At 38.6% G+C, this 9,580-nt stretch overlaps 1 protein-coding gene across 1 annotated transcript in view; it reads left to right on the top strand.

Moving 5' to 3' along the window:
- Positions 1-6,527, top strand: part of cln3 (CLN3 lysosomal/endosomal transmembrane protein, battenin) — a 16,303-nt gene extending 9,776 nt beyond the window's left edge. The window contains exons 10-15 of the mRNA XM_013914393.1: positions 2,390-2,442; positions 2,517-2,585; positions 2,711-2,766; positions 2,862-2,955; positions 3,711-3,851; positions 4,142-6,527. Coding sequence (XP_013769847.1) covers positions 2,390-2,442; positions 2,517-2,585; positions 2,711-2,766; positions 2,862-2,955; positions 3,711-3,851; positions 4,142-4,258 — 530 coding nt within the window. The 3' untranslated portion in view covers positions 4,259-6,527. The remainder of the gene's footprint in view (positions 1-2,389; positions 2,443-2,516; positions 2,586-2,710; positions 2,767-2,861; positions 2,956-3,710; positions 3,852-4,141) is intronic.
- The last annotated feature ends 3,053 nt before the right edge of the window (positions 6,528-9,580 follow it).

The following is a 9,580-nucleotide window of genomic DNA, read 5'->3' as shown; positions in this document are numbered from 1 at the left end:
GTTTGTTTGTTTGTTTGTTTGTTTGTTTGTTTGTTTGTTTGTTTGTTTGTTTGTTTGTTTGTTTGTTTGTACATGAGCTTTGATTTGATAAGTATCTGAGGCTGAGACCACAGGACGGTGAAATCATGATTATTGGGCTTCACTTCTGTACTGAACAGTCATTTTAAGATTAGCTCGTAAATAACAATTAGCTAATGTTGTTCATGAGACTTTGGTAATGTAAATATAATATGGACAATATTAAAGTCATTATTTCAATCATTATTAGTTATTAAAGCAGTGAAAGAATTCTGTTTCAAATACTGAGCTTCAGTAAAGATTCAAGCTGCATTTATTTGTATTTGCTGTCACCCTAAATCTTCACTCAAAGACAGGTTTCTTTGACACTGTATATATAACTGTGTTATATATAAGAGACAAATATTGTTCTTTTAATATGTTGGTATTACTCAATTTGTCTCAGTGTTTACTTTAACCTCCTAGGACCTGGCGTCCACATATGTGGACATCACATTTTCGGTTATTTAGACCAAAATACTCAATTCTGCTCTACAAGGGCCTGATATCTGCTTACGAGGACATTATACTGCTACTGTTCTATCAAAATTTTAAATGAATATCCTCATATGTAGCTCTTATTTTTCTTAAAAACAAAAATAAGATAAAAAAAAAAATCTGGTAATTCTTTGTTTTTCATTCATCGGGCCTCAATACGCCCAAATATCAAAGAGAAATTAAAAATGCATGTCATGGAAGAGTTCGGGTCTTAGGAGGTTAAATATCCATAAAATCATCACATTCTCTTTAGGATTAAGCTCAGCTATTGAACGGCGTATATTTTAAAGTAAAGGCTTTAAAACCAAGTTAGTACAAATGTCACTGATGTCACATAAGTTTGCCGACATGTGGCCAACAGTAATCTTTTAATGTTCTTCATTATTAAACATTTGCACATAAATAAGTGACATAATATTCAGTACTTACTTTTAAAAGTTTACTCTTCGGGCGCCCCTCTTCCGCCGTTTTTTTTTCTGGCAAAATTATCCACACCCACCGCCGCACTATGCATTCTGGGATATGTTGGGCCACGAAGTCTACACCGCCACATCCTTAAAATTCAGGGAAATGAAGGACGCATTTGAGGGCCGCATTTCGAGCAGCCTTTGAATTGGTACAGCCTTCGTCGCGTCACTATGACGTAATCGGCCTTAAAAGTGGCCTTTAAGGCTGCAGACCCTGAATTGGGATACAGCCACAGTGTGACTGCATTGGCAGAGGTGTAGCGCACATGTGCATGCAGGTTACCTGAGTTTTTGCATATATCAAATGACACATCTGTAGTGGCATCAACATTAGTTTCACTTGCAGAAAGTCGTCTGTGCACAGCTTCATCCTGACTCTCACTGCCTCCATTTAAACTATGCATGTTCCTCTCTTCCTCACTTACTGTATGGTGGTTCTTAACAAGTAAATAAAAAACTTTGTTTTCATAATATTTCAGAATAAGAGCCCAGTTAAGAAAAAAAGTGCTTTTAATTTGAAACGGTTACAGGAAAACCTGAGGTCAAGTCAAATGGCTTTATTGTTATTTCAACCATGTTCAGTGCTACAGTACACAGTGAAGCGAGACAGCGTTCCTCCAGGATCATGGTGCAATGACATATATGACATGACATATAAAAGACAATCAGCACAGGACTACATATTTTAATTCAATTCAATTTTATTTATTCGAATTGAATAGTTGAATGTGCATCAATGACAGCTGGTTGTGCATGTTTGTGTATATGAGATTGTGCAGATAAGTGTGTGTGTCAGTCCAGTCACTGAGTGGTCAGTAGTCTGACGTTTGGGGGAAGAAACTTTCGCAGTCTGGCAGTGAGGGCCTGAATGCTCCGGTACGTCTGTGCCAGAAGGCCAAATTGTAGCCGGAGTAAAATACGAGCGCTCACAGGCTCTGCAGTAGCTGTCTCAGTTTCTGACCACCCTTTGGAACACAAATTTGCGTGCTAAGCTAAACGGATCACTTGTTCCTCTCTATTCTTACTCATGTGACTGATACTGATACTCAGTGTATTGGCAGTTGCTTCCTATTGCTGCTCAACAGTTTGTATATGTTACCTTACAGTGGCCTCAGTGAGAGGCTGCTATGTGTATACGTATCATTTAGGACCCAGAAATGAAATGTTTCAATGATTTGTAATTTCTGACCACGTTATCACAGCTTTCTTTTTGCAAACTGTTTGTTAACACTTAACAAAGACAGTGAACATGAGGCTGCTGACTTCATCTCCTGCTGTGGAACTTCACAGTTTATGTGAATGAATTGTGGTTTTAAAGTTCTGCTGCTTATTGGGAAATAATGTTCTCTTCCTCTTGAATGTAGCAGAGGACCAACCCACTGGGCCTCTCAGTTTCAGAGAGAGACTGTTTGTTATCAGAGTAAGTACACCGTTTACTTGTTTGATCTGAAACTGTTCAGCCAAACTGTTACTGAACTTGATTTCTGTGAGCAGGGCTTGTGGAGGTTTGTGCTTCTACTGGGAGTGGTCTACTTAACCGAGTATTTCATCAACCAGGGTTTGGTGAGTCCTCTGATGCCCTCTAGCAGCACGCTCAGCTCACTGCATGCTGTTAGTGAAACTTGGCTCTGATTTTGTGTGATGTTGTGAGAATATTGAACCAGGAATATTTTTTCCCTCTCTGTAAGATGGAACTCCTGTTCTTCCACAATATTTTCCTGACCCATGCAGCTCAGTATCGCTGGTCAGTGATCCATTACAGAGAGTATTCAGTATGAATGACTTCATGCAGATTGTTTGGGGTGTGCAGCTCTACTTGTTTCTTGTTTGCATCCTCAGGTATCAGACTCTGTACCAGCTTGGTGTACTGCTCTCTCGATCCTCTCTGCACTGTGTGAAGATCAGGAGAGTGTGGATTCTCAGTGGTCTGCAGGTGAGAAATGAGAATAAAATACAAATCAGCACCAGAGGGATGTCTGGGTTAAGCTAGGCTCCCTTTTTTTGGTAGAGGAGCTTAACCTGCAACTTTATTCTGACTGGCTCCTCATTACAAACAATAGATTTGAACATCAGTATTTTTTGCTGCTTGTGTGTATCTGTGTGTACGTAGTGCATATAAAATGTTGTGCACAAATCCATAATTGGTCCATTAGGCAGTAGGTGAAGCTGCATTAGTGCATAGAAGTGTTAGGAGCAGCCAATAACAAAACGGCGCAGCAGCTGTCCTCAAAAAATTACAACCACACAATGATCCTCATCTAGTAATATTTACAAGGAAACGTTCATACTATTTACACAGTGACCCTGTGTAAATTTCCAGGTGAAACAGAGAAAGTGCTGATGATGTTGTATAAGAGAGAAGCCTGCACCTCTAAGGCAAGAAATTTGGAGAAAATCTGACTGTAGAAAAAGAAAGAAGCCAGGAGAGGTGTGGCTTTGCAGAGTGTCTCAACAACTGTTTAGGACAAAGTGACACTCAGGCTGAAATAATAGGAGAGCTGAATAAATGATTTTTTTCCATCAAACATTGCATAGTTTATGTTTTGTTTTCAGGTGACTGAATAATTTGTGTTGCTTTGTGATGCAGATAACTATAGTACATGCATATGGGGTTGTTAAATGTGTGTGAATGTATACTTTACAGACACTGCTGTGTTTCTCAGAGCTGCTTCTCTCTCCTCTCCACAGACGCTGAACGCTGTGTTTCTTCTGTTAGCTGTACGTTACCTGTTCCTGCACACTGTTTGGTTGGTGTTCGCTTTTATCCTCTATGAGGGTCTCCTGGGTGGAGCAGCATATGTCAACACCTTCCACTTCATCAGCAAGGAGGTAAAGGACAGCTTCAGAGAACCATTCATATAGTTTAGACTCTGGAGTATTCTAGACAGTTCTGACTTTAGGAATCTGGATAATTCCATATTTTCTGTTCTTCGACCTCTGTGCAAAGCTGCATTTCATTTTTTATCCATTCACGGATACATACACACTCTGCAAATGTCACAATGATTATTTTAGGAGATTCGGGAGATCAGTACAGAAGCAGCTGTGCACTGTTGAGCTGTTTTTACTCCACAGTAAGCATGCATCTACCTCAGAGTGTCTTCTCTTTTCTCCTACAGACTGAAGACAGACACAGGGAGTTCTCCATGGCTGCTGCCAGCATTGGAGACAGCCTGGGCATAACTGTGGCTGGACTCATATCTCTTCCTGTCCACACTTACTTCTGTTCATTATAACCAAGCCCACACACTGACCAGCACGATGAGTAAGCAAAACGTGGGTGCGTTCGATTTTTAAATCCGAACTGGGTTAGAGACAAAAAGCAGACATTACATAAAAATATCAATATAAAGTCTTTGACTCCACATCCTGTACTTGCTGCATATTTATAGATAACAGCAAGTGAACTATATAGAAAGTCCAGAGTCCACAAAAGTGTTTTTTACCTTCAGCCAGAGATCAAATAATATCAATAACATCCTACCTACGATCACAGAAGGTAAACCTGAAACAGATCAGTGAAACCGATAGGCCAGAAAATATTGTCTTGTTTTGATGAACAGTTTCTTTGTGGTTTTCCTTCATGAAAAACCTTCCAGTGGTTCACAGAACAAAAGCTTTCAATGTGAAACAAGATCGGGATATATTTCAATTTGACATAATGAATAAAAGAAATATAAATGCAATACATTTTAAAGTCACAGAAGAGGAGATGTCATTTCAGTAAGTTTACTGTGTTTTAATTGTGGTAACTAAAGAGTCATCTTTAAGTATAAAGTATCTCTGAGCTGTGACCAGGCAGCCAGTATCGTGTAGGAAATCCCTCCACACCAACCTTCAACGCTAAGATTTACCTTAAAATCTAAACTGTTATTCTACTGACCTTCATTTTAACATTAACTCCTCAAACTGAACTCTGGGTTCAGAAACAGTTCTATGAATGTCTACTCAGCTAGGATGTGCCATTACTATTTTCAAACTATTTTAAAAGTCAGAGAGCTCAGTCATTGAATGCTGCAATTAAATTTTTGGGAGGTGAAATTATAAAACTATTGCTTTCAGGGGGCAAAGAAAGCTCAGTAGGTAGAGTGGTTGCCCCATGATCGGAAGGTTGGGGGTTTGAATCCACTGAACAGCTACCCTGACCAAGGTACTGCTCCCTGGGCACTAGATTGGTGGCTGCCCACTGCTTCACTGAGTGAATGGGTTAAATGAGAGGAATTTTCCCACGGTGATCAATAAAATATACATTATTATTATTATTTGAAGAAACTGTGAGTAAATATAATGCTGAAGCCTGATGGCTCTCACTAAGTGCCTTCTATAATAAGTGCCTTCTATAGTTAAGAGTTTAATTCATGTTAATAAATAGCAGAGATTATTTTTGTATTTCAGTTGTAGTCAAACGTTTGCAAACACTCATCGTAGAAATGAATCTGAAATTTGGGATTTTCATTATTTTTTTGACATGACTATAGGTGACTTCAATCTTACTGAAAGATTGTGGACTATGCGTAAAATCCAGCTTGGTACCAGGAAACCAAGAGAAGAATAATGGTCAAATATAACGTCAGAATCATGCCTGATTGAGGTGGAAATTTTTCCAAAATAAATTCAACCATGTGCATCCAATTCTCATTTTCAAAGTCTTTTGTTTTTGCAGATGCTGTAAAATCATTCCTCTCTGGGAAGAAAACAATTCAAAGAAATGATTAAAGTCCAAAATTACCATGACATTCATGTCCATGATGAGTGTATGTAACAAAGCGAGCAAAAATGCCTTCTATTATAGTTTTTAATACCAGGAGAGCATTCGGAGCTTTAAAATGCCACTTCTTTCAGATTTGTACAAAAACAATGTCACACACAGATTTGTTTTTGTGATGTTTATCGTGTGCAACTTGACATAATTTTGCTTAGCTGTGGCTTCTCTGATTCTAATGAAAGACTGCTTGTTAAACTGTGGCACAGTTAGTCACTGCAGGTGGAGCACAGAACACCTGGGAATGGCTGAGATGTGAAACAAAGTTGATTTTAATATTTTTGTTGTAAAATAAAGAAAATAGAGGTTGCTCATGCCGTCATGCTGACATGTATTTTACTAAAATTCTTGGAAGCACTTTTGTCATTTTTTGTAACATTGTGGGCTGTTGAATTTGTTTTCTTTTCTTGGAACGCAGTTTATGTCCTTAAATACTTGATTCATGTGTCCTGTTTTCTCCTGAACACTCAAACGCAGACCAACAGTCCTACTGACATTCTAATGACCACATAAAGCTAATGCTAATGCTTAACTGGAAGAACCTTGTTACAACATAATATTGTTTTTTAATCTTCTGCTTGCTTCAAATCAAATTTTACAGGAAATCAGAAATGAGGTTCACTTTGACTTTGTTAGCTTGCCAGTTAGCTACAAACATGTGGTTGTCCTTTCTTGCGCAGAGAGCCGTGATATTTCTAATTGTACCGATTTTTTTCTTTGATATAAAGTGTATGTGTCATAAACTGGAATGTGTCGTGCTTTATTACTTATAGTGATGTAAGATAACATAGGTTGGTCTTTAACTGGGGTGTTTCGTGAACCATTTATTAACCTAATATTTAATTCAAAATTATTTAGGGAAAAAAGTAAGGTTGCTATAGTCAGCAATCAGTCAGTCAGTGGAGAATTTATACTGTGGTATCCCAAAGCTATAGGTGATGTTTCTAAGCCAAAATGAATTAAAATGTATAAATATAGGTTACTGTTCCATAGCACACATTTTTCTTGTTAAACTTCTACTTGAACTACATTGCATTTCATAGTGGAGCACAGAACATGACACAAAAACTTTAATTCTTTATAATTAAATTAAAAGGGTATATTCTACCTTCATTACAAGTCAAATATTTCAGTAGTTCAATATTTTCTTGATTTTAATGATAATGGTTTAGCTGGTGATAATCAGAAATCCTGAATCAAAATATTAGAATATCTCTTCCAGTTTCAGACAGCAGCAAGAGGGGATCGGACAGCCGAGGCCTGCCTTTGACCTCGGCTCAGTCCACCCTGAACCTGCTTGCTTATTGTGGGGCCATAGGGAGGCTCAAAATTAAATACTGTATTTCTGACTTTATTTAGTGTCCTTAAACTTGATCAAAATTGTAAGAAAGGGTTTTGAAATACTTTTCATACAATAAATATCGAGTTTATTTTTTTAAATTAATCACTTAAAAAAAGAAAACAAAAGTAAACTTTTCATGATATTCAGTATTTGTTATGGACTAGTAAGCGATCTGTAAATTACCACTACAGTGAATGTCGGGTTGAGTAGACTGAGTAGTGCGCTTCCTATACCGGAAGTTACAGCCGACAGTGTTCACGAGCACGGCAGGCGTAAACCGGCAAAGACGAGACCGGGGGAAGAAGAGGGGCCAGTGAGTGAGCCGACGCTCCATGGACTGAAATATATTAACGTTGGTTCTTTTCGTTTGCTCGCTGCTTTTGGTTATTCGAGTTGAGCCGTTTTTAAATAGTGTTATTCGCGTTAGCTAGTTTACTGGCGACATTAGCAGTAACCAGCGTTGACGCCGAAAACCAAGTAAGTTAGCCCAGGTCGGCATCGATTAGCCCGCTAACATGCAACATTTCAACTACGCTTAACACATTGCTTTTATTTTGTTTTTTTCTGGCACATAGATTATCTGTAGTTTGTTGGTATCGACTGTCAGACATTTTTGTGAAGCATCTGTTCAAATTCCCAAACAAAATGGTTGGCTAAGTTATCAAAGAATCAGTTGTTCGCTGACGTCGTTAGCTGTGATGTAAGCTAGCGTGCTAATATTAGCTTACTGCTACGCCCCGAGGCCTTACATTCCCTAACGAATAACATCAGTTTTCTGTGGGAGACTACTTTTATGTTAGGTGTGAACAAACTAGTCGTATGACTTTCACAGTGGTGTGTTAAATTGGCGTTTAGTTAGGGATTTCTATGTACGACCGGGTCTTATCTATCATACAGCAGACATTACCTAAACTGGATTATCCGCCTACCAGGTTGTTATTGCGATGTTTAGCTCGGAATTACTTCGGTTGAATAACCTAATTTATGTTTTTTGTCTGCAGTTCGTCACTCCGACCATCGTCGTAGCAATACCCTGACGTTTAAGAGCTGAAGCCCCCCGGCTGCTTTCGAGGAAGTTTTTGTTTGGGCTGTTCGCTCTCGGAGCCACATATTTAAGCGAGCCCAGTGTGCGAGAAGAGGAGTGTGTGCCTGGTGTGTGAGCAGCTCTCCCTATGTGTGTGACAATGGGGGACATCAGTGACCTGGACCGACAGATAGAGCAGCTCAGACGCTGTGAGCTCATCAAGGAAAATGAAGTCAAAGCACTGTGTGCCAAAGCTAGGTAAGCATCCGTGTGCTTGGACCAACAGTACTTTTATTTAATCAATTATACACTCTCGATTCAAGGCAGAAAACTGTTTAGCTGTTGTCTTATTTCTGAATACTTAAAGAACGGGAAGGATTGCGAATTAAACCTACTTTAAGAGGGGTGATATTTAGTAGAGCTTAAATATATTTATATGTAATGTTCAAAAGTAATGCGGCAGCCTCTTTGTCTTAACTATATGCAGACCAATGGCTGTTTCGGCAAAGGGGTCACTACATGGGTGAGCTCCGCATGTTTGATTTGGCACAGTTTTACAGATGCCAAAAATTGATTAACTAGACTAGCCAGACCTGCATCAGACGCTGACCAGTTACAGCTGAGAATTTTAAAGAAAATATATTTATCTATTAACGACATATAACAGGAATAGTTTACGAGTTGTTAAAACTTAAACCCTCTGGTGACTGTTAAATGTCTATGCACTGTGCATATAAACATGCTACTGGGTATGTTGGGTAGACCTTGATCATGCAGTTTCTATACACAAATGCACAGTAAACAAAATAATATTTTTTATTTAAAGTTAATATTTTAATCAATCACCATATAAATGTTACGAATCCCACTGTCGCCAAGTGCTTGCTCATAGAGGCCCATTTGATTGTTTTCTCTGGGGATCTGACAGGATCTTTACTGTATAAAGCACTTTGAGGCCAGTGTTGTTGCTATACAAATAGAATTGAATTGAATTTTAGGACTAGGTTGTTTATAGACTAAATTTAATCAAGATTGAAGATCTTGGAGGAGTCCAGGAAAAAAAATATATACGCAAAGGTATGCTACGATCATTATAGGATAAGGCGCAAGACCAATCACAGGCCTATTGTGAACTAGGAAGAACTGGGATAAGTCTACTGGATGCAAACTGCCATACAGACTCATTAAATGGAGCCTTATCCTGACTGACCTTTGTTAGCCAATCAGCTGCTCCTGGATATTATTAAATAATCAAGTAACTCAGATAAGGATGATGGAGAAACAATTTAAGCAATCTGATCTTAATTTGAAATGATTATTGTGGTTGGTGGGGGAGTGAAGGTTCCCCCCCCCCCCGGATCTGTCACTGGGCTTCAAAAAGTCGATCTGTTTAGTTTGGATATTTTTCAAGTTGCAGTTACATCACCTGT

The sequence above is a fragment of the Pundamilia nyererei genome, unplaced genomic scaffold, assembly GCF_000239375.1.
Source record: "Pundamilia nyererei isolate P.nyererei 1_Seehausen unplaced genomic scaffold, PunNye1.0 scaffold00193, whole genome shotgun sequence".
Taxonomy (NCBI): Eukaryota; Metazoa; Chordata; class Actinopteri; order Cichliformes; family Cichlidae; genus Pundamilia; species Pundamilia nyererei.
Note: the sequence above shows the minus strand (reverse complement) of the source record. Positions and strands in the feature narration are given on the sequence as shown.